At 48.3% G+C, this 21,905-nt stretch overlaps 1 protein-coding gene across 1 annotated transcript in view; it reads right to left on the reverse strand.

Moving 5' to 3' along the window:
* LOC137159814 (complement factor H-like) overlaps window positions 1–20,019 on the reverse strand; it is a gene marked incomplete at its 3' end in the record, with an annotated part of 69,020 nt that extends 49,001 nt beyond the window's left edge. Inside the window, exons 1-5 of the mRNA XM_067558277.1 lie at window positions 19,611–20,019; window positions 15,904–16,116; window positions 14,099–14,272; window positions 10,429–10,638; window positions 9,457–9,633 (exon numbers count right to left, since the gene is read on the reverse strand). Of these exons, the coding sequence (XP_067414378.1) occupies window positions 9,457–9,633; window positions 10,429–10,638; window positions 14,099–14,272; window positions 15,904–16,116; window positions 19,611–20,019 (1,183 nt within the window). The remainder of the gene's footprint in view (window positions 1–9,456; window positions 9,634–10,428; window positions 10,639–14,098; window positions 14,273–15,903; window positions 16,117–19,610) is intronic.
* Window positions 20,020–21,905: the final 1,886 nt, after the last annotated feature.

Below are 21,905 nucleotides of genomic sequence, written 5' to 3' on the forward strand. Positions count from 1 at the left end.
GGAGGCTAGGCAGACGATGTGGAACCTGATCTGCTTGATTAATTTGTTTAGGCGGCGCAGGTCTAATATGGGCCTCAGGCCCCCTTTGCCTTGGGGATGAGGTAGTGTCTGGAGTAGAATCCTCTCCCTATTTTCATTATAGGGAACCGTTTCCACTGCCCCCAGGTCAAAGAGGGTGATTACCTCCTGCAAGAGGAGTTGCTCATGAGAGGGGTCCCTGAAGAGGGACGGGGGTTGTTTGGGGGGCAGGATGTTAGCTGTAAGGCGTATCCTCGGAGGACTATTCCGAGGACCCAGCGATCTGATGTAATGCTTGCCCATTGATGGTAAAAGGGCTTTAGTCTGTCCAGAAAGGGACGGGATGGATCCAGGGAGATGGTAGGTGTGCCACCCTCGGGCACACCATCAAAATTGCCCTTTTTTGTTGTCTGACCCTTTGGGAGGTGTCATGCTGGGTAGATGTGGGGGAGAGCATTGGTTATATTGTTTGACATCAATATGTCAAAATCATATTAATTCATGTGAGATATGCCATGTCAGGTACTGTTAGGAAGGTTATTATTATATGCTAAGTAAGATAATAATACTTATTCCTTAAGATAATAAGTTATACTTATACTTAAGATAATAATACTTATGTTCATGTGTAATATGTGAAATGGAAGTTATAGATATATTTGAGATATATGTATTTCAAATTGTGCTGCCTGGGCAATACCCCAGATAGGATGGCTGAAGAACAATAGCCTGCTTTATGGTCCATTAAGACCCAGGTGCAAGGGGCCCAGGGGGAGAAGCCAGCATCACCAATGAGTCACCAGAACCTGCTCATGTGACTCTGGACTCCATTTTAGTTCTTGTAACATTCTACAAGGCCGCATGGCCAGGACAGAGAGTATATAAGATCAAACCAAAGAAACCATTTTGTCTATGTTCCTGTACAGCTGCAGACACACACCTACCTCTGGGTCTATTCACCTTGCAACTGAACCGAAGGACTTAGACCTATCCAGGTACTGGATGTGTACCAAAGGGAACTATACAAACCTGCAACTCCACATTTCTTCCAGAAAAACAGAATTACTTACCAGTAACAGTTGTTCTTCGAGATGTGTTGCTCATATCCATTCCAATATAGGTGAATGCGCGCCCCGTGCACTGGTTCCTGGAACTTTTTTGTGCCTAGGAAGCCCCGTAAGGCCGGCTCCAGCGCCCCCTGGAGTGCCCCGCTCATGCTGCGGTATATCAGGCGCCACTGGCCCTGAGGGCCCTCGTCCCTCCTTTCTGCCAACTCTGACAGCAGGGATGGAGGCTGGGTGTGGAATGGATATGAGCAACACATCTTGAAAAACAACAGTTACTGGTAAGTAACCCTGTTTTCTATCTTCGAGTGATTGCTCATATCCATTCCAATATAGGTGATTAAATAGCCATACCTTGGAAGTGGGTAGGAGTCAGTGTTGAGCCGCTCTCGCCAGCACGGCTCTGCCGAAGCCTGCATCCTCTCTCGCCTGCTGCACGATGGCATAGTGGGATGTGAAGGTATGGACTGACAACCAGGTCGCTGCCCTGTAGATTTCATGCAGGGGCACACGCTCCAGGAAAGCCACAGATGAGGCCTGGGCCCTGGTTGAATACGCAGTCACAGACACCTTCGCCTGCTCGTAGCAGGTCCTAATGCAGGTGGTGATCCAGGTGGAGATGCGCTGGGTGGAGACAGGTGAGCCCTTCATCCGGTCTGCCACTGCTACGAACAGCTGTGCTGACTTCCGGAACGGCCTGGTCCGCTCAGTGTAGTAGGCCAGGGCTCGTCTGACATCCAGCGAGTGCCATCTCTGCTCCTCCTCCAAACCGTGCAGCTTAGGAAAGAACACAGGGAGGAAGATATCCTGGTTATAGTGAAACTGAGACACCACCTTAGGCAGGAAGGCCGGGTGTCAGGGTCCATGTCCAATCTATAAGGAACGCATTGGAAATGGAGCCCGGCTCGTGACCCCGGAGCTAACAGAACCTCGGGCACTTCCTGTTCCAAGACGACGCGAACAAGTCCAGTTGGGGAACACCCCACCTGCAGAAAATGGAAGTCACCATCTCCGGGTGCAGTGACCAGTCGTGGCAGGGTAGAAACGACCTGCTGAGGCAGTCCGCCTCGTCGTTCCTGACCCCCGGGAGGTGAGAGGCAGATATGTGGAAGTCGTGCCTCACCACAAGGTCCCAAAGTCAAATGACCTTCTGGTAAAGGGCTGAGGAGCACGTGCCCCCCCCCCCTTTCCTGTTTATATAAAACATAGCCTCTGTGTTGTCTGTCAGGACCCATACCAACCTGACCCTCAGGAATCTGAGGAACACTTTGCAGGCCAGACGGACTGCCCTGAGCTCCTGGATGTTGATGTGGAGGCACTGTTCCTGCGCCGACCAGAGCCCCTGGGTGCTGAGGTCGCTGCTGATGTAGGCCCCCCAACCCACATCCGAGGCATCCATAATAAGAGTTATCAAGGGTGTCAATTCTCTGAAGGGAACACCCCTCAGTACCTCCTCTGGTTCCCTCCACCAATCCAGGGAGGACAGTACCTGAGTGGGGACAGTGACCACGCTGCTCAACGAGTGCCTGTCTGGTGCATATACCGAGGCCAGACACCCCTGGAGAGGCCTGAGCTTGAGGTGAGCCAGCCTCACCACATACGTACATGCCACCATGTGTCTCAACACCTGAAGGCAGCGCCTGGCTGTCGTCGTGGAGAACCTGTGGAGATCAGCGATTATGGCGGCCATTGGCTTGAACAAGGCTGTGGGAGGAAGGCTCTGGCCTGGATGGCATCCAGGGTGGCCCCGATAAAGTCTATGCGCTGCACCGGGGTGAGAGTGGACTTCTGCTCGTTGATGAACAGCCCCAGTCTGGTGCATGTCACGCAGGTGAGTTCCAGGCTGTTCCTCACATGGGCCCTGGACCTGCCCCGAATCAGCCAGTCATCCAGATAGGGGAAGATCTGAACCCCTCTGCGGCACAGGTGGGCCGCCACCACCGCCATGCACTTTGTGAAAACCCTGAGGGCAGACCAAAGGCCAAAGGGCAGGGCTGAAAACTGGTAGTGGCAGCCAGCTACCATAAACCAGAGGAACCTTCTGTGACCGGTGAGGATACTAATGTGAAAATAAGCGTCCTTTAGGTCAAGGGCAGCATACCAGTCCCCTGAATCTAGAGCAGGGATGATGGAGGCTAGGGAAACCATACGGAATCTGAGGCACCTGATGAACTTGTTCAGACGGCAAAGGTCCAAAATGGGCCTCAGGCCCCACTTTACCTTGGGAATGAGGAAATAACGGGAGTAGTACCCCTTTCCTGAGGAGGAACCTCTTCCACCGCTCCGAGGAGAAGAGAGTTCACCTCCTGAATGAGGAGATGCTCGTGAGAGAGGTCCCTGAAGAGGGACAGGGTAGGGGGAGAGTCCAGAGGGAAGGCCGAGAGTTGCAGGGCATAACCTCTGCGCACTACGCCCAGCACCCAACGGTCGGAGGTAATGCTCTGCCACTCTGCGAAGTACGGCCTCATTCTGAATGCAAAGGGAAAGTTTAGATCCAGGGGGATGGGAAAGGTGCCCCCTCGTGCGCACCATCAAAATTGTTTCTTATTATTTCTCTTGAGGGGCCCTTGTTGAGGACCCGCCAAGGGGCCTTGGCAGTCCCGGCAGTTAGATGCCCTGTATCTGTCCCGACCCCTCCTGAGTTGAGCGGGTCGGGAAGGTGGTCTTGATGCCAGCTGGGGCTGACGCTGGGGACACGGTCGCGCCTGACGCCTGGAGGCCTGCAGCGTGTATAGCCCCAAAGACTTCAGGGTGGCCCTGGAGTCCTTCAGGGTGTGCAGCTTGTTGTCTGTGCAGTCCAAAAAGAGGCCAATGCAGTCAAATGTCAGGTCCTGGATTGACTGCTGGACCTCTTGCGACAACCCTGATGACTGAAGCCAGGAGCACCCGATGCATAATGGTGCCGGACACCATCGCCCTACCAGCGGCATCTGCAGCATCACTGGCTGACTGGAGGGCCGCTCCCGCCACCGTCGTGCTCTCCTGGATGAGGGTAGTGAAATCTGCTGCCTGGTCTTGAGGCAAACCCTGCGCGAACCTCTGGAGGGAGGACCAGAGGTTCAAGATGTAGCGGCCAAGGAGCGCCTGGTGATTTGCGATCCTCAGCTGCAGGATAGACCTTCATGCCGAAAAGGTCTAACTTTTTGTTGTCTTTATTCTTGGGGGTATTTGCCTGTCCCCCTGTCTGTCCCACTGGTTGGTGGCATCTACTGGAGCAGGATGATTATAAAGGAATTCAAACCCTTCCTGCCGGAACATAATATTTCCGTTCGGCGCCCTTGGAAGTGAGGGCAACCGAGGCAGGGGTCTGCCAGAGGGCCTTAAGTTTCAGGACCCGCTCATGCACAGGGAAGGCGACCCTGGACGGCCCTGCCGACCCCGATATCCCGAAGAGGGGGTCCTCCTCTTCGGAGAGCTCCTTGAGTTCTAGGTTCAAATTGTCCACCACCCTCTTAAGAAGCTCTTGGTGAGCTTTAAAGTCAGGGAGGGGTACCCTCCGGTCCCTGGCGGTTGTATCGTCCAGGGAACAGGAGGAGGACTGTGGGTGGGGCCCCGTAGAGGGACCCTCCTGGAGGTCAGATTCCTCCCTGGAGGAATGGCCCTTGTCCGGCTGGCTCAGAGGGGGCGGTGGCGTGTTGGCCGTCGAGGAGGGGACCGACATTGTGCCCTGGGCTGTCTGAGTTCCCCAGGGACCCCAGAGGGCCATTGCCAGGGACCCTGGGGTCAACCTGGGACCGGTCCCAGTGCTGAGTGGGGAGGGCCCTGGTGTGGATGGTGCCCCGAGCTACAGGTCCTGGGCCCCTGGGACTTGCGGTCCCTACTGGTCTTCCCTGATGACCTACTCCACGATGAAGAGGAGCGGTCTCGGCGGTGCCGGCGGTGCCAGCAGGGGGGCGAGTGGCTGCAGGAGCTGGACGACTGCCGCCGAGGCACCGAGGTCTTCTAATGGCATTTCCTGGGAGACCTGGAACGGAGCCGACCATCAGGACTGCGTCCCTGCCTGGCCTCCGAAGAGTGGGAGGGATGATGCAGTGCCGAGGGCTCCCTTGGTGCCAAGGCTTTCCGTGTCGGGCCCGGCACCGGGCTCCAGACCGGGGATCAAGAGCGTTGCTGGCGCTCTACGGCGCTGGATGAAGATCGCAGGCGCCGATGGTGGCAAGTGTCCTCCAGCTGGCTGTGGAACCGGGATCTGGATTGGTGCCAAGCACGCCGGGTGTCGGAAGATGGGCATGCTGGGGATCTGGACCGGTGCCGAAAGGGCCGGGTCCCTTCAGGCACTGAAATCCGTGCCGGACTGTGCACCGGGGACCAGTAGTGGTGTGAAGCATGCCCACTGTCATCGGGCACTGGGATCTGTGCCTGGGATCGGGACCAGCACCGCGCATGTTTTTGGACCTTGGTCGCCGAGTGGTGTGTCAGGGATCGGGAGCGGTACCGAGTGCCCCGAGACTCCTCAGTCACTGGGATCCACGCCGGACTGTGGACCAGGGATCGAGACCAGTGCCATGCCCCCTTGTTGGCTTCTGGGGAGCGGGAGCAGTGCTGGGTGTTTTGGCAGTCGGGCGCTTGCGTCTGTGCCGGGCTGCACTCCGGGGATCGGGACTGGCACCAAGTGCCTCCAATCTGCTCGGCCGCCAGGATCCGCGCTGGAGTGTATGCTCAGAATCAGGACCGGTGCCGTTGTGTGCTCAGTGCCCTGGTACGGGATCCCGAAGATCGATCCCCTCGCGAGGCGGAACTGTAATGGCATTGCCCCGCGTTGGAGCCTCGAGACTGCCCTCAGTGCCACGATGTTGAGGAGCTCGACGATGAGATGCAGGTCCCCGCACCCTTGGCCGAGGGGGGGGCAGAGCCATGGGCATGCCCATGAGGGCACGTGCCGCAGCGAACACCTCCGGCATTGACGGCCCTTGCAGGGGCACTCCCCCACCCCCAGGAGTCAGGAGAGGCTCCCTGCGAGGAGATGCCGGTGTCGGAGCACTCTCCATGGCACGTGGCTGGGGCATCTCCTGTGTAACCCCCAGAGGTACCGGTGGCATGGGGGAGTCCATGTGAGTGGCACCTTGCCAGATTTTCTTTTTCGGCACCGCCGACTGCTGTATCAATTGTCCCGGTACTGGCGGTGCACTGTGCACCGAGGATACACTCAGTGCCGCGGGGGAGCGAGACGGTTCCGAGTCCGGCCAGAGCGTGGACTCCATGAGCATGGCTCGTAAGCGCGCGTCCCGCTCCTTTTGTGTGCGAGGTTTGAAGGCCTTGCAGATCCGGCACTTGTCCTTACGATGCTGCTCCCCGAGGCAACGGAGGCAGCGGTCGTGAGGATCGCTCACCGGAAAGGCCTTGCTGCAGACAGCACAGACCTTAAACCCGGTTGAGGCATGCATGGCTCAACCCTAAGCCCCGAAGGGCACCTATCTATTATATTATCTAACTCTAACTACTTCACTTAATTAACTTAATTACTATACTTAACTCAACTGTAACAACTAGAAAAACAGGGATTGCTGCTTGCTGAAGAGCAAGGGGCAGACGTTCCAGCTACTGTCAACGGGCGGAAAGAAGGAACTGAGGTCCCCCGCCGGGCTGGCAGCGCCTGATATACCGCGGCATGAACGCGGCACTCCAGGGGGTGCCAAAGCCGGTCCTACGGGGCTTGCTAGGGGCAAAAAAGTTCCAGGAACCAGTGCACAGGGCGCGCACTCACCTATATTGGAATGGATATGAGCAATCACTCGAAGATAGAACCTGATGTATATGGACTTTTAATCATTTGTATGTATGTGATTGCTCTAATCTTTTAACATTTCTCTCATGGTTTATTTCTTTCTTTTTACAATAAACCTTTAGTTTTAGTTACTAAAGGATTGGCTGGCAGTGTGGTATTTTAGGTAAGATCCAAACTTATATTGAACTGGTACTGTGGCTGACCCCTTGGGGTCGGAGGGAACCTTTTTAGTAAAGAGCATAAAGTTTAAGTAACTGGTCTCTTTACTGGACCTAGTGCGGATTTGGGAGCCAGGAACTGGAATGCAATAAAGGGGGCTGTGGGCATTTGTGGACTGGCTTCTTGATAACCAGTGTGGGGGAATCAGAAGCAGTTCATGACTGGTTAGCCAGTTTAAGGACCCTGTCATGAACTGGCAGGGCCACCCTTGATGGGCCCCCTGTTCCCAGAACACCAAAAAGGGGATCCTTCTCCTCAGAGTTCCCTGACCTCCAAATTCAAATTAGAGGCCACCCTTTTGAGCAGCTCCTGGTGCGCCCTAAAGTCTCTCAGAGCCGCCCTGTGGTCCCTAGAAGCTGCTTCATTTGGGGAGGAAGAGGAGGACTGTGGGTGCTCTCCCTCCCGTTGTCTGGGCCCCGTAGAAGGTCCCTCCCCTGGGTCCGATTTCTTGTCCGTGGAATGGCCCTTGTTCCTTGTCTGGTGCACCCCTGAGGATGGTATGGACACTGTCCCCTGTCCTATATGCGCCCCTCATGGGCCCCAATAGGGCCATTGCCAGGGACCCTGGGGCCAACCTGGGGGTGGCATCAGCACCGGCTGAGGAGCCTCCTGGCAATGGCTAGACCCCCGAGCATTCTTGCCTTTCCGGGACCCGGAGCTGCTGGAGTGGTGGTGCAAATCTTGTCTCCGGCCCTTGGTGCCACTCCACACTGGGTGACCCCTTGATGACTCCGAGGAGGCGGATGAAGAACACTGGTGCCACCTCGAACAGTGCCGGTGCAAGGTGGTGTGCTCCAAGGAGCTTGAGAACGACGTCTGCCATCTCAGCACCGACGACTTGCAGTGCCACTTGCCCCTAGGGGACTGGGAGCGGTGACATTGGGTGCCTTACGGTGCCAACCCCGACTCCGAAGACTGGGATCTGTGATGCGCTGTGGGCAAGCCCTTCAGTGTCAGATTCCGGGCTGATGACCGGGTCCAGTGCCGCCTGGATGAATGGCTCGGTGCCGGGGACTGGGAGCGAGGGCTGTCTCTGCGCCGCGAGGTGGCCCTCGAGCGGCACCATCTTGTAAGTGTTGCCTCCAGTGACAGGGACCGACTTCAGTACCGCGGGGAGGATCCGCTCGACGAGCCAGAGTCGGAACTGAGAAGGGAGCTTCCATGCTCTATCCTCAGTGACCGTTCAGAGGGGTTCTCAACTAGCCTCCAGGGGGACCCAGCGCGGGTTTGACCCGGATGCCGGCCCTCTCTCCCTCGGTGGAGGGAGGCGTGGGCAAGGCCATCAGGGCTCTTGCCACCTGACAAGCCTCCGGCGTCGACAGAATCTGCAGGGGCACTCCCCCACCCCCAGGAGTTGGGGGAAGCTCCCTGCTCGGATATGCAGGCACTGGAGCATGCTCTAAGGGCCGTCCCTGGGGCACCTCCACACTCAACCCCGCCCATATCGATGGTGTGGGGGAGTGTGTGCACTCCATGCACTGCCACCTCTTCTTCTTCAGCACCGGAGATGTTTCCTTGCATCAAGTTGACTCTGATGCCGGTAGTGCGCTATGCACCAAGGAGACACTTGGTGCCAAGGTGGAACGGGGCGGCTCGGAGGCCAGTGGGAGCACCGCTTCCATTAAAATAGCTTTCAGCCGAATGTCCCGCTTTTTCTGAGTCCTAGGCTTGAAAGCTTTACAAATCCCGCACTTTTCCCTCCGGTGCTGCTCTTCCAGACACTTGAGGCAGCGATCATGAGGGTCGCTAATTGGGAAAGACTTGCTGCAAGCACCGCAAGGCTTAAAGCCAGGTGACCTGGGCTTTCCACCTACTTAACACCTAACTACTAAACAACGATAACAAAGTTCTACAAGGGGAAGGTACTTGCGAGAAGCAGGAGACGTTCCAGCAACCGTCACGGGCGGAAAGAAGGAACTGAGGGGCCGTAGGGTCGCCAGTGCCTCATATACTGCGGCATGTGCGCTGCACTCCAGGGGTCTGCTAAGGGGAAAAAAGTTCCAGGAACCCGTGCACGGTGGTGTGCACTCACCTATATTGGAATGGATATGAGCAATCACTCAGAGTAGAAACATATTTTTCATTACTACTCATAGCAGCTTGCAAACAAGGTTTATTGTCCTATGATTTGTCTTTTTCCTGTTTCAAACACTGATTCCTTCCAATTCCCTCTGTATTTGAAATTATCAGTGCATGAGTTGGCTATTTCTTGTTTCTGTATCAGCATTCTCAGTGATGTCAGCCCAGACATGAAAGAGTTTGTTCGTTAAATTATGTGCCTTCTTGTTTCCACTGAGCAGCCAGGGGCAAAACTTTGTTCTGTCTGTCCGACCCATCCGTGTAATATCTGAGTGCCCATAACAACAACAACAATATTGTAAGAAAGGATTAATTACGTTCTTTAAAATTAGATCAAACCACTCATTTTACCTTCACATACAGGTTGTTTGGTCCACTTCCCTGCTTTACATGTAACTGTAGCTGATCCGGTGATGATAAAACTTGGATGGCATTGATAACGTACTGTTTCACCAGGCTCATAACTATCCTTCATGTTGCCTTCAATTTGAGCATTGTCAATATTTGGAACACCTTGACATGAAGTTTCTGAAAAGATACACATACACGATTAAAATGAGTGCAACCCTCCCACAAGACACCTTATCTAATTAAGCCCTTTGTAACAGTAGATAACCACATAAAGACAGCTATTAAATAGCAATTGCAACCTACAAATATACAATAAGCTGCAGAGGGATAATTACATTTATAATATGTGCACTGTTAAAAAGTTGTCAGAAAATTAAATAAACAGCCCTAAATTCACTAAGAATTCAGTTGCTGATGAAATGTATTTTTTGTCTCTGTCTGAGATCAGCATTTGCAGTTGCTTCTCTTCTTCTGGACATCTCATGCAGTGAGTGACGTGTTCACTTCCTTGAACAGAACTTTGATGAAAATACATCTACCCATGTAGGTATTGATGTGCCCCCCCACACACACCATAATATGTAAATACCTCCCCCCATTAATGGATTTATCTTCATAACTCCACTGTCAAGAATGCTACTATCCTCATTTTCCAGATAGGAAACTAAGGTATGGAGTTTAAAAGACTTGCCCAAAACCACAGACGGAATCTGTGGCAGAGCCAAAAACTGATTCTAGATCCCCTGAGTTCTAGCTGAGAGTTTTTAAAAATAACCACTTTTTTTTTTAAAGTCTCTGAAACCTTCACCCAGTCAGAAGCTTTCTGAAGACCCTAAGCAAGAAAACTAAGATATCACAACAATCTGAACAAATCTAGAGAATCATTCTTTCCTATAATTTAGCCTGCAGTTTAAATTTATTGCCTTCTTCTCTAAATGAGCCACTTTTGAAAATTCTACATAGTGTAATTACCAACACATGTAAGAGCTGAGGTCCATTTTCCCATCTCACAAGTTATCTCAGGTGTTCCACGTAATTTGAAGCCAGTATTACAATGGTACATTAACACAGTACCATTCCGATAAGTAACTGCTCCTGATTGCTCCATTCTTAAATCCTGATTTTCTAGATTGATAATCTCACCATTTTTTATGGGAAGTGGCTGAAAACATGCTTTTTTTTCTGTTTGGGGGAAAAAAAAGTTTTATTATGCCATATGCACATATAGTCTAAAACTGAAAGAGAAACTAACAGTAAAGTGAAGTGAAAGTAAATTGTGATGATTTTTCAGGCTGGGGAATACTACAGAATTACACACTCCCACAGAACGTCATTTTCCATTGCCCAAAAAGACTTGGATCCCAACTCATACTGATGGGACGCATTAAATGCCTATGATCTATAAAATATGGTTCATACATTACAAGCAGAGTAGCATTTATGGTGTCATGACGTTGTTGCAGAAGTTAAGAACTGAAAGGGAGTCTCCAGTGCTTTGTATACATTAAATTTTAAACTCGTTTTCCAGCACCAGTATAACTGCACCTGTGCACAGCAGGGTTTCATGACTTAGTGCTAAAAATATGAGAGTCCAGTCTACACCAGGGTTTAAAGCAATACTGGGGCTGCACCAATCCTGGGAGCGAGCTCCATATCATTTCAGTATAAATGCACCTTCAGCATGCAGAAGATCAAAACCCTAGATCTCTTCTGATCTCTGGTGAATCAGGTAGGTATGTTTTAATGGGAGCCAAAGGACTCTTTACTCCTAATGTTACTCTAGATATGATAGATTTCAATCATTCCAGTAGGTGTGCATTAGTTTGATATCAGTGAATTAAGTTTAGTTTCCCAAATATGTTTAACACATTGTATTGGATTTATGTGATTATATTGGGTTTAACAACAGAGATCATTTAAATATTTTCAAATTTAGTTTGATTACAATCAGAATAGGGAAGGAGGAAATCCAAATTTGTCCCATAGAGTTACACTCAGATAAAATAGGATCCCGGATTATAAATCTAAATGGGTTAGCACAAATGGAAAATAGTGGCAATATAATATTATGAAGAAGCTAGATCCATTAGTGATTCTTCAAATTTCTCTGTTTAAAGAAGCTAGTCTACAGATCATTATGAGACAATGTTGGCCACTCAAACAGAATTATATAGTAAAATTAGTTGGATTACAATCAGAATTTGATTCACTAAAAGAAAATGGATGGGTTCTATTGCAAGGAGATTGCACGTGTTCCACAGAAGCAATTAATAAATATTACCAAATTACCAATTATTACCAATTAACAAAAATTACCAAATATGGTTATCAGCTAAACTCTGAGCATGTGGGAAGACTCACCAGGCAAACACTCAAGAAAGAATTGTCGGTAGTAACTCACAACACACCCCATCAAATATCTCATCCCAGGTCATTGGCACATCTACCACCAGTAGTCAAAGATCAATTAATTGCAAAATTAGGCTAACCCATCAAACTATCCATTCCATAAATTTATCAAGCTCAGTTTTGAAGCCAGATAGGTTTTTTGCTGCTACTGCTCCCCTTGGAAGACTCTTTCAGAACTTCACTCCTCTGATGGTTAGAAATCTTCGTCTAATTTCAAGTCCTTCAACTTCACTCCTTTGATAGCTCTTGTTCCAACATTTACAGCGGAACTGGACTAAGCGGCTCATCCTCCAAAACTAGTTACAAACACCTACCTGATGATGCCTAAAGCGGGGATAGAGGTGAACCTCTCGTGCTGAATGGGAAGACTCCGAAGGTAGATATTGAGGCGAGGAACCCCAGTACGGCCAACAGGACCAATTTGGCAGATGCTGTGGAGGACCTCATGGAGTGGGATACCAATGGCTTCTCTGCTGCGGGAGAGAAGGGTATTGCCATGAAGCTGGTGGTCCCTTAGGATATTTGTAGCAATGATAGGGGTTGGGCTGCCCTTGAACTCCATCTGAATCTTCTAATGATGAGAACTCGGATCCCAGTATCAATGGCGGTGCAGCTGATGGAACCATATAAACCGTAGGGGAAAAGGTGGCAATATAACTTGACCAAGGCGAGTCCTGGGTTGGACTCCCTAGGCACAGATGGCAGAAGGCCTTCCCAAGGGCAAAGAGTTCTTGTAGCTCCAAGGTTGTCTGTAACCTCTCTGATGTTAGTGCCATGGACTCCATAGCTGGAACTGAAGCTGGAGGACTGTCACAAAACTAGTGGTTCCCTTGACTTAAGAAGGGACCAATATGGAAGGCATGTGCGGCTCAGTGCTCAGTACTGGCAGATTCGCCAGTCTATGCGATTTCTTGTCCTGTTTGTGAGCTTTGGAATGCACTGCTTCTTCATGGCTGGAACTCATGGAAGGCACATCCTCCTTTGTAGGCCTGGAAGACGACTTATCGCCATGCTTATGCGCATGCTTCCTTGCACAGGGTCCATAGTACTGGTACTGCTGAAATTGGACTTGACCTCTGTGGTCAGAGGCACGCTCCTGGGTTTCTCAGGCCAATCCATGAGGTGCTTCTTGAGGTGGAGAGCCCGACCTTCTTGGGTATGGGTTGGAAAGGACAGGCAGACACTGCACCTGGATGAAATGTGGACTTCTCTCAAGCAGCAGAGACAGCATTGGTGCTCATTGCTGAACAAGAAGGAATGTGGGCAGAAGGCATAGATCTTGAACCCAGGTTCCTTCGGCATAATCCAGTACACAGGCAAGGTAGCTGGGCTGGGGGAGAAGCACCAGTAAATGGATTTCCCAAAGTCTCTTACCTGCTTAAAACGACTACTAAACACTAAACTAAACTAAAAACAGCAAAACCTAGAATAAAACCAACGATATACAATTCTAAAACATGGATTTTTAAAGTACGTCAGAGATGAGAGAATACTAGCAGCTCTGACTTGGACTGTGCAGTGGTGAGAAGGAACTGAAGGTTCAGTCAGTCCACTCGACCCTTTATCTCAATGAGCAAAACCATGAGGCAAGCCAAGCGTGCATGCGTGGACCAACAGATACCACTACTTGCAAATTCTCTGACTCTGGACGCATGGTGCAAGAATACAATAGGGACCATGACTTGAAGGAAAAAGCAGCAGGTTGTTCATGTGGCGGTAGTGGTGAAAGGGTGTGGGGTGAGGATGTGGAGAGCGAAGATCATCCTCCAGTTTTCAAAGTTGCTGTATTTGGCCTGACAAGCTACCATCTGACTGAATAAAATACATAGCTTCAGCTGTTCGCTACAGAAGAGACTGATCCCAGTGCATTTTACCAAGTGAGCAGCCTACTATATATGGTGACTGGAGCCATCTACATTTGCTTATACACTCCCAGTTTCATCTATAGCTTATGTAACATCCCTTATTTAAGGACAAGAAAAATAAGTTATTTTACAAAATAAATGGTCTTGAATACAGACCCAACCGGTTTTGTAAAAGACAAAACAATACAAATGTTCCTGTCAGTTCTATGTACTGTCAAGGTCAGACCTTTGGACCTATCCTAAGTACCCACAATTGACATTTTAAAAAAATACTAGGTTAGTAAATATGTTTTCATTCTCACATATTTAATGTACTGAGTTGGGTTTTAACATTTGTTAAGCAAGATAGGACATAAAATGCAACTTACTGCTACAACTTGGAGGAGGTAACCAGCCATTCTTTGTGCATTCAGCTGTATTATATCCATTATGAATGTGAAATCCATGATCACAAGTAATTATAATGACATCACCACCCCGATACATATTCCTTTGAGGTCTGAATCTACCATTAACCACTCCTGGAGGATCACATACAATTTCTAACGAGAATAAGACAAACATTTTACAAATGAAAATAGGCCAGTAGGCTATACAATCCATCATCAGTTATGGTGATTCATTGCTGAATAAAACATATGAAAATTGCATGGGATGAAACCTACTGTGTTCCCTACTTTTATTGTAATGCTGTTTAAGAAGTGGCCAAATAGAATGTGAATTAGCTGATTTTTAATTGAGCTATCTACATACCAGAGGTGATAAAAAAATTTCATTCAAAACTGTTGCTTTTAAATGAGAAATGGTCTTTTTCTAAACCAGACACTTTCACAAAAAAGTGTTGGTTGTTGGGTGTGTGGTTTTTTTTGTTTGTTTGTTTGTTTGGAATTTTTCCAGTTTTTCATAAAAAGTGGATATTTAAAATTTTGTTTTTTCTCCTCTCTTCCATTTCCCCCTTTTTACTACTAAATACATTTGAATGAATGATATTGGGGGTTTTTGCTCCACTTTTTCCATCTTTCTTTTTTCTACTCTGTAACTATTCCAAAGTTGGAGAAGTTTTGAAAATTTACAGAGTGGAAAAAGGGAGAGGAAACCCAGGACATTATTCATTTATTTGCAGTAAGATGCAAATAAAAAAAAAAGAGGGGGATGGATAGGAAGATACAACATTCAAAATTTTGAAATTAATGTGTATATATTTTGTGAAAAAAAAATAAAAATGAAAAAGTGCTCTATTTCATACCCTGCACAATGGAAAAAACAACAGATGTCAACACTTTTCACAAAATTGCTTCTCCATTTTTCAACCAGCTCTAGTAGTGGGATACTCTTTGTCACGGATGGTACCATAGACATTTCAAGGATTTTGTGTTATTCTGCAGTGACAAACTGTTATGCCCAGCAGCTGACTATACCACCTCTAGTGCTCCCAGCACTATTATACACAATAGTGACAAATGAAACTCTAGGCAGAAACTCAGTTTTCCCATTATAGACTCAAGTTGTGCTGTCTATAGAAGGCTGAGCTGCTCCAAACGCTGTGTTTCTGAGAAAGCCTTTGAGTATTGCCATTAAATATTCTGTAAATGGAATCAATAACATCTTAAATAGCCTTAAATACACCTACTTACAAACAGTAACTGATTTCACAAATAAATGTCACTTGCTTATTAAATTAACTCATAGGATCAGAGTGGAGCCAGGAGAATCTGCCTTAGAGTCTATTTGCCCCTGAAATGCAATTAGCTTAACACAAGAGTTCTCAAACTGGGGGTCAGGACCCCTCAAGGGACCACAAGGTGATTATGCAGGGGTCACGAGCTGTCAGCCCCCACACATGCTATGGCTGACAGCCAGAGGGGTGGCTGGAGAAAAGCGGCTGCTGGCCGGGTGCTCTGAAGGCAGCCCTGCCCCAGCAGTAGTGCAGAAGTAAGGGTGACTGCATGTGGGGGTCGTCACAGCCTGAAATATTTTCAAAGGATCTCCCAGAAATAAAAGCTTGACAACCCCTAGCTTAACAGAAGTCCCATCTGGAAGGCTTTACCATCTGCATTGTAGTGATGAGAGCAAAGAAGCAGTTCCTTTACATTCACTTATTCCTATCATTGCAGAGTGCCCTCTACTGAAAGCAAGATATTTGACATGCCTTCTAGAGCCTGTTTCTACCTACCTTTACATTCCGGATAGACAATTGGATTTCCATTGCACTGCACCATAAAAGTAGATTGAGATAAATTAGTTGCTAGTGCGTATCCATGTTTGCATCGAAGTTCGAGAAAATCACCATGTTCTAGGTACACACGTTGCAACATGCTCTCGTTTGCTCTCCCATTCAACTCTACCATCTGGTTTTCCATTTCTTCCACTGAGATAGCACATGGCTCTAAAACAAGAAAAAGGAGCAGTTGTCTTGATAACCCTCAGGTAAGCACACTGAAGTAATCTGTTTACACAAGTGATGAGTTTTCTTTCGTGAATCTCTAAATAAACCTCAAAGCCCAAGAAAGCAGGGTTGTTGTTTTTTTTACCTAAGCAAAGTGGTGCTTTTGTCCAGTTTCCATTGTCACAAAAAGAGATGTTCTGTCCTTCCATTGCATAAAATTTATGGCATTTGAATTCTACGAAAGAGCCAGATGTGTATTCTTTTTCCAAGAAAGTAGTTATGTTTCCATTCTCAACAATAGGGGGACGGCTACAATTTTTTCCTGTTTCTAAAGAGGAAAAAATGACAATTATAATAATCTTATGCAAAAATGGTTACTATGCAATTTTTTGGCTTTGCTACTGCATGTGATAAAAGGCTCCTTGTCCAATGTTAGGGAAACCACTTGTACAAATCGCAGGTTTGGTAATGTACACATACATGTGGCTGAGCTAGGCACAATGACCAAAATACTAATGGTTTTATCTTCAATTAGTGCTACTTCATCTAAAGACAACAGAATGCGTCAGTTTACAGCAGCTGGACCTGGGGTTGAATTTCTTGGATTTTATTCACTTAAATCAGACACTAATTTTTATATGTAATGTATTTAGTTGTTGTGTATATTGTCCTTACAGATGGCAGGGTGCTGTCCAAAGTGCATGCTTATCACGTGGCTTTGCAGTTTAGCACAACCACTATATATTTTCTGTGCAACAAAACTAAGTTAAAAGACAGTTAAGGCTACAAAGTGCAACACCCCAAAAGTCAGAAAATGCCAAAGTTAAGGCAGACTGTAGCACCTCAACTTTCCCCCTGTATGTATACATTATGATTGGCCTTTAACTGCACAATCATACTGTATTTTTTCCTAGGGCAGCCCTGCCTCATTCAGAGTGAAAGATGAGCAACGACTGAGGCAGCTGATTCATTTTTACCCACAGCGTTCAATGTGTGGGCCCTCTTTGATACACTGCACATTCTACAGTGATCTGGAGCACCCCGACTCATGCAATCCATAAACTTTTCTTTCACCATCTAATCTGCTCAGTGAGGGAGAAATTCATCCCTGCACAGAGGAGCAGCATGGGGCTTATGCACCATTTATGCCTTCCCTTCTGCTGGCCATCTGAACATCAATGAATTCACCCTGAATGAGGCAAGAGCCCTGTGCAAAATAGAGTATATGATCATGTAATTAAAGACTGTATCATAATGCAAACACACCATAAAGATATGTTGCTTAATATAACGTTGGCATTTCCAGTCCTCTGTGTGCCTCACTTTGCAACTGTATCTTTCTTTTAAAGCAATTGTTGTATGAAATATCCTGCCAGTTTTATATAAATAAAATACACTATTAAAGAAATTCCATCTTATGGAACTGTTTCCAAATTGCAGGTGACTGCTCTTTCCTGCACAACACGTGCATGAAGTGATGCCTGTAGAAGGTGATGTAGTGCCTTATGTGTGATTGTCTGTAATGGAAGGGACAAGGGTTACCGTCCAGAACGCTCATAGTGCAATACAGGCACATAATTGATTGTACACAAGAAATCAAATACAACTAAAACAGAAATGATCAAAATACGGTGCAGATTTACCAGAGATACATGAAGGCAAATCCATGTGCCCATTAACACACTTCCTGACTGAAGGGATTGTGAGGGTATATCCTTCACTGCACATAAATCCCAGAGTGTGGTCACTTTGAATCAACCGTGCAAGTCTTCGACCATTGGACAGAAGCAAATTTTTGGCCTCCAGTTGTTGTTTTGTGATGCTACATGGTGCTAAAGAAAAACAAGAAAAAATGAAAATGAAGAGGCCTGCTTCTCCAGTGTCCTGCACCTTGTGCAGCTTTTTGCCTGCTCTGTGCAAAGTGACTGCAAAACATGACCATTCTGCAGAGTGTAAAAGTGCTATGTAAGATGCAAGACAGTGGAGAATAACACCCAATATCTTTATCAAGTTATAGGTTAAAATATATTTATAACTATAAAACTCACCTGGCTAGCAGGGAAAATGAAAGAAGTGTTTATAAATGTTATTATAGATGAATATATACACACATATATGCACATGTTGCCAACTCTGATGATAGATCTCTAGTGATATCTGGGGCTTTTTTGAAGCCTAGCTTCTGGAGTCAAGTGAATATAGATGAATCTCATCTTTCACTTAATGAAGTGTCTAGTCCGCTCAGTTGTCGAGAAAAGCTCAAAAACATTACCCCAATGTATCTTAAGGCTCAAAAAGCAGAAGGTAAATAAAAACACCCCAAAAGTAGTATTTTTTAAAAAGGATTTCATGATTTTTCAGCCAGGTGTCATGACTTTTGGAATCCTGAGGTTAGCAATACTGAATAGATAGCACTCTCCTGATAAAATCCTATTTTCATACTAACTCAACCATAACTAGCACCTAGGTCACTAGTTTGATGCTATATTCAGTGATAGGGTGCATTGTCTAATAAATATATTTATCATATATAAAAGCAAAATTTAAAATACCATATATATCTGGGAACATACCCTCTGGAAGCCCAAAATCCCATATAAAATTAACGAATCACTCAATAAAACAGAAATCATAATTTATTTGATTACAAATGCCAAAGAAATAAGCCATAAAAAAGAGTAATCCCTAAAGAGGAGAAATTTGGATGATGTATGTTAATTGGACAAAGTCTATTCTTTCCACATATGTGACAAATGACGACAAGGGTCTGCTCCTGCAAACCTGACACATGCCCAAGATCCCATTGAGGCCAATGAGACTGCTCACATTAGGAACACTTTTGTGGGTAAGAATTTTAGAAGTGCATCTAGGGCCTGCTCTTGGTGCTGGTGAAGTCAATGGGAACAAGATTGGTATAGATTTTATAAGCAAGCCCATTTGTTCCGCCATACTGTAGCTGGTATTTTCCAGGACTTGCTGAAATTAGCCGCCCCCCCCCCCCCCCTTCTTTTTTTTGTTTTAATGGAAAGATCTCAGGCTTTCCCTTCCTGCACTAATAAAAGGCGTGTCAATCATGTGAAATGAAAAGAGGCACTAAAAAGCTGTAGATTGGAAACAGAAGTTCTAAAAAACAAGGTTACTTACCAGTAACTGTTGTTCTTCGAGATGTGTTGCTCATATCCATTCCAACACAGGTGAGTGCGCGCCCCGTGCACGAGCCTCCGGAAGCTTTTCTGCCCCTAGCAACCCCCTGCGGGTCGGCTCCTGTGCCCCCTGGAGTGCCGCGCTCATGTCGCGGTATATAGGGACAGTGCCGACCCCGTGGACCCCAGTCCCTTCTTTCTGCCGACTCCGACAGCGGGGACGGAGGGTGGGTTTGGAATGGATATGAGCAACACATCTCGAAGAACAACAGTTACTGGTAAGTAACCTTGTTTTCTCTCTTCGAGTGATTGCTCATATGCATTCCAACATAGGTGATTAAATAGCCATACCTTGGAGGCAGGTAGGAGTCACTGTCGAGTAGCCCTTCTTAGTACGGCTCTGCCGACAACCGCGTCCTCTCTTGCCTGTTGCACGATGGCGTAATGAGATGAGAAGGTATGGACTGATGACCAGGTCGCTGCCCTGCAGATGTCCATCAGTGGCACACGCTCCAGGAAGGCCGCTGACGAGGCCTGGGCTCTGGTCGAGTGTGCCGTCACGGTTCCCGGAAGTGGCACCTTCGCCTGATCGTAACAGGTACGTATGCAGGCGGTGATCCATGCAGAGATGCGTTGTGAACAGACAGGTAAGCCTTTCATTCTGTCCGCAACTGCGACGAACAGTTGGGTTGACCTCCTGAATGGCCTTGTACGATCGATATAATAGGCCAGGGCCCGCCTGACGTCCAAGGAATGCCATCTCTGCTCTGCCTCCGATCCATGTGGTTTGGGAAAGAACTCGGGGAGGAAAATGTCTTGGTTACAGTGAAACTGTACAGTGAAACCACCTTAGGTAAGAATGCTGGGTGGGGTCTCAGCCTCACTTTGTCTTTATAAAAGACCGTATAAGGGGGTTCCGAGGTCAAAGCTCTCAACTCGGAGACCCGTCTAGCCGATGTAATGGCTACTAGGAAAGCCACTTTCCAGGAAAGGACTAGCAAAGGTCATGTAGCCATGGGCTCAAAGGGGGGTCCTGTTAATATAGAAAGAACCAAGTTTAAGTCCCAGAGAGGTACCGGGTCACGGACCTGCAGATATAGTCTCTCTATCCCCTTCAGGAACCTACAGGACATAGGGTGAGAGAAGATAGACCTCCCTTCCATTGGCCGGTGAAAGGCCGAGATGGTCGCCAGGTGTACCCTCAGGGAGGCTAATGCAAGGCCCTGCATCTTTAAGTGTAGAAGGTACTCTAGGATTGCCTGGATGGGCGAAGAGTTGGGTAAGATCCCCCGGGACTCCGCCCAAAAGGTAAAGCGCTTCCATTTAGCCTTATACAGCACCTGAGTGGAAGTCTTCCTGCTCCCCAGCAGGACCCGCTGAACTTGTGTTGAGCAGGCTCTCTCTCCCTCCGTTAACCACAGAGCCTCCATACAGTCAGGTGGAGGGAGTCCAGGTCCGAGTGCAGAAGACGACTCCGGTCCTGGGAGAGGAGGTCGTAGCGTCTCGGGAGCGGTGTTGGCTTGGCTATGGACATGTCCAACAGCATACTGAACCAGTGTTGCCGGGGCCAGGCTGGTGCAATGAGGATGACATCCGCTTTGTCTCTCTTGATTTTCAAGAGTACCTTGGGGAGTAGTGGGACGGGGGGAAATGTATACATCAGGGGCCCCGTCCAGTCTATTAAGAAGGCGTCCGAGAGGGAGCCCCGCTCGCGTCCCCGGAGTGAGCAGAACCTCGGGCACTTCTTGTTCCACACCTTGGCAAACAGATCTAATTGGGGAGTACCCCACTTGTGGAAGAGAAAAGTTGCCACCTCCCAGTGGAGCGACCAATCGTGGCAGGGTAAGAACGACCTGCTGAGGCAGTCTGCCTCGTTGTTCCTGACTCCCGGGAGGTGAGAGGCAGATAGGTGAAAATCGTGCCTCACTGCAAGGTCCCATAGTTATATGGCTTCCTGGCACAGAGCCGAGGATCGTGCCCCCCCTTGCCTGTTTATATAAAACATGGCTTCTGTATTGTCCGTGAGGACATGCACTACTCTGCCCGTTAGGAACTTGAGGAAGACCTTGCAGGCTAGTTGGACAGCCCGGAGCTCTCTGACATTGATGTGGAGGTGTAATTCGTGAGGCGACCATAGATGCTGCGTGCTGAGGTCTCGGCTCATGTGGGCTCCCCAGCCCACATCTGAAGCGTCTGTTATTAGCGTCACAGAGGGGGTCAATTCTGCAAAGGGAACCCCCCGTAGCACCTCCCTCGGGTCTGTCCACCAGTTGAGGGACGTTAGTACCTGGGCTGGGATGGTGACCATCTTGGAGAGTGAATGTCTGGATGGGGTGTACACAGACGTCAGCCAACCTTGGAGAGGCCTGAGTTTGAGGCGAGCTAACCTCACCACATATGTACATGCCGCCATGTGTCCCAACAGCTGAAGGCTATGCCTGGCTGTCGTCGTGGGGGACCTGAATAACTCCGAAATGATGGCGGTCATGGTCTGGAATCGAGCCAGAGGGAGGAAGGCCCTGGCTTGAACTGCATCTAGGGTGGCCCCGATAAAGTCTATGCGCTGCACCGGGGTGAGTGTGGACTTCTGCTCGTTGATGAGCAGACCCAATCTGGTGCATGTCGCACAGGTTAGGGCCAGGCTGT

This window comes from Emydura macquarii, unplaced genomic scaffold (assembly GCF_026122565.2).
Source record: "Emydura macquarii macquarii isolate MOO-44397 ecotype Brisbane River unplaced genomic scaffold, CSIRO-AGI_Emac_v2 contig_1937, whole genome shotgun sequence".
Classification (NCBI taxonomy): Eukaryota; Metazoa; Chordata; order Testudines; family Chelidae; genus Emydura; species Emydura macquarii.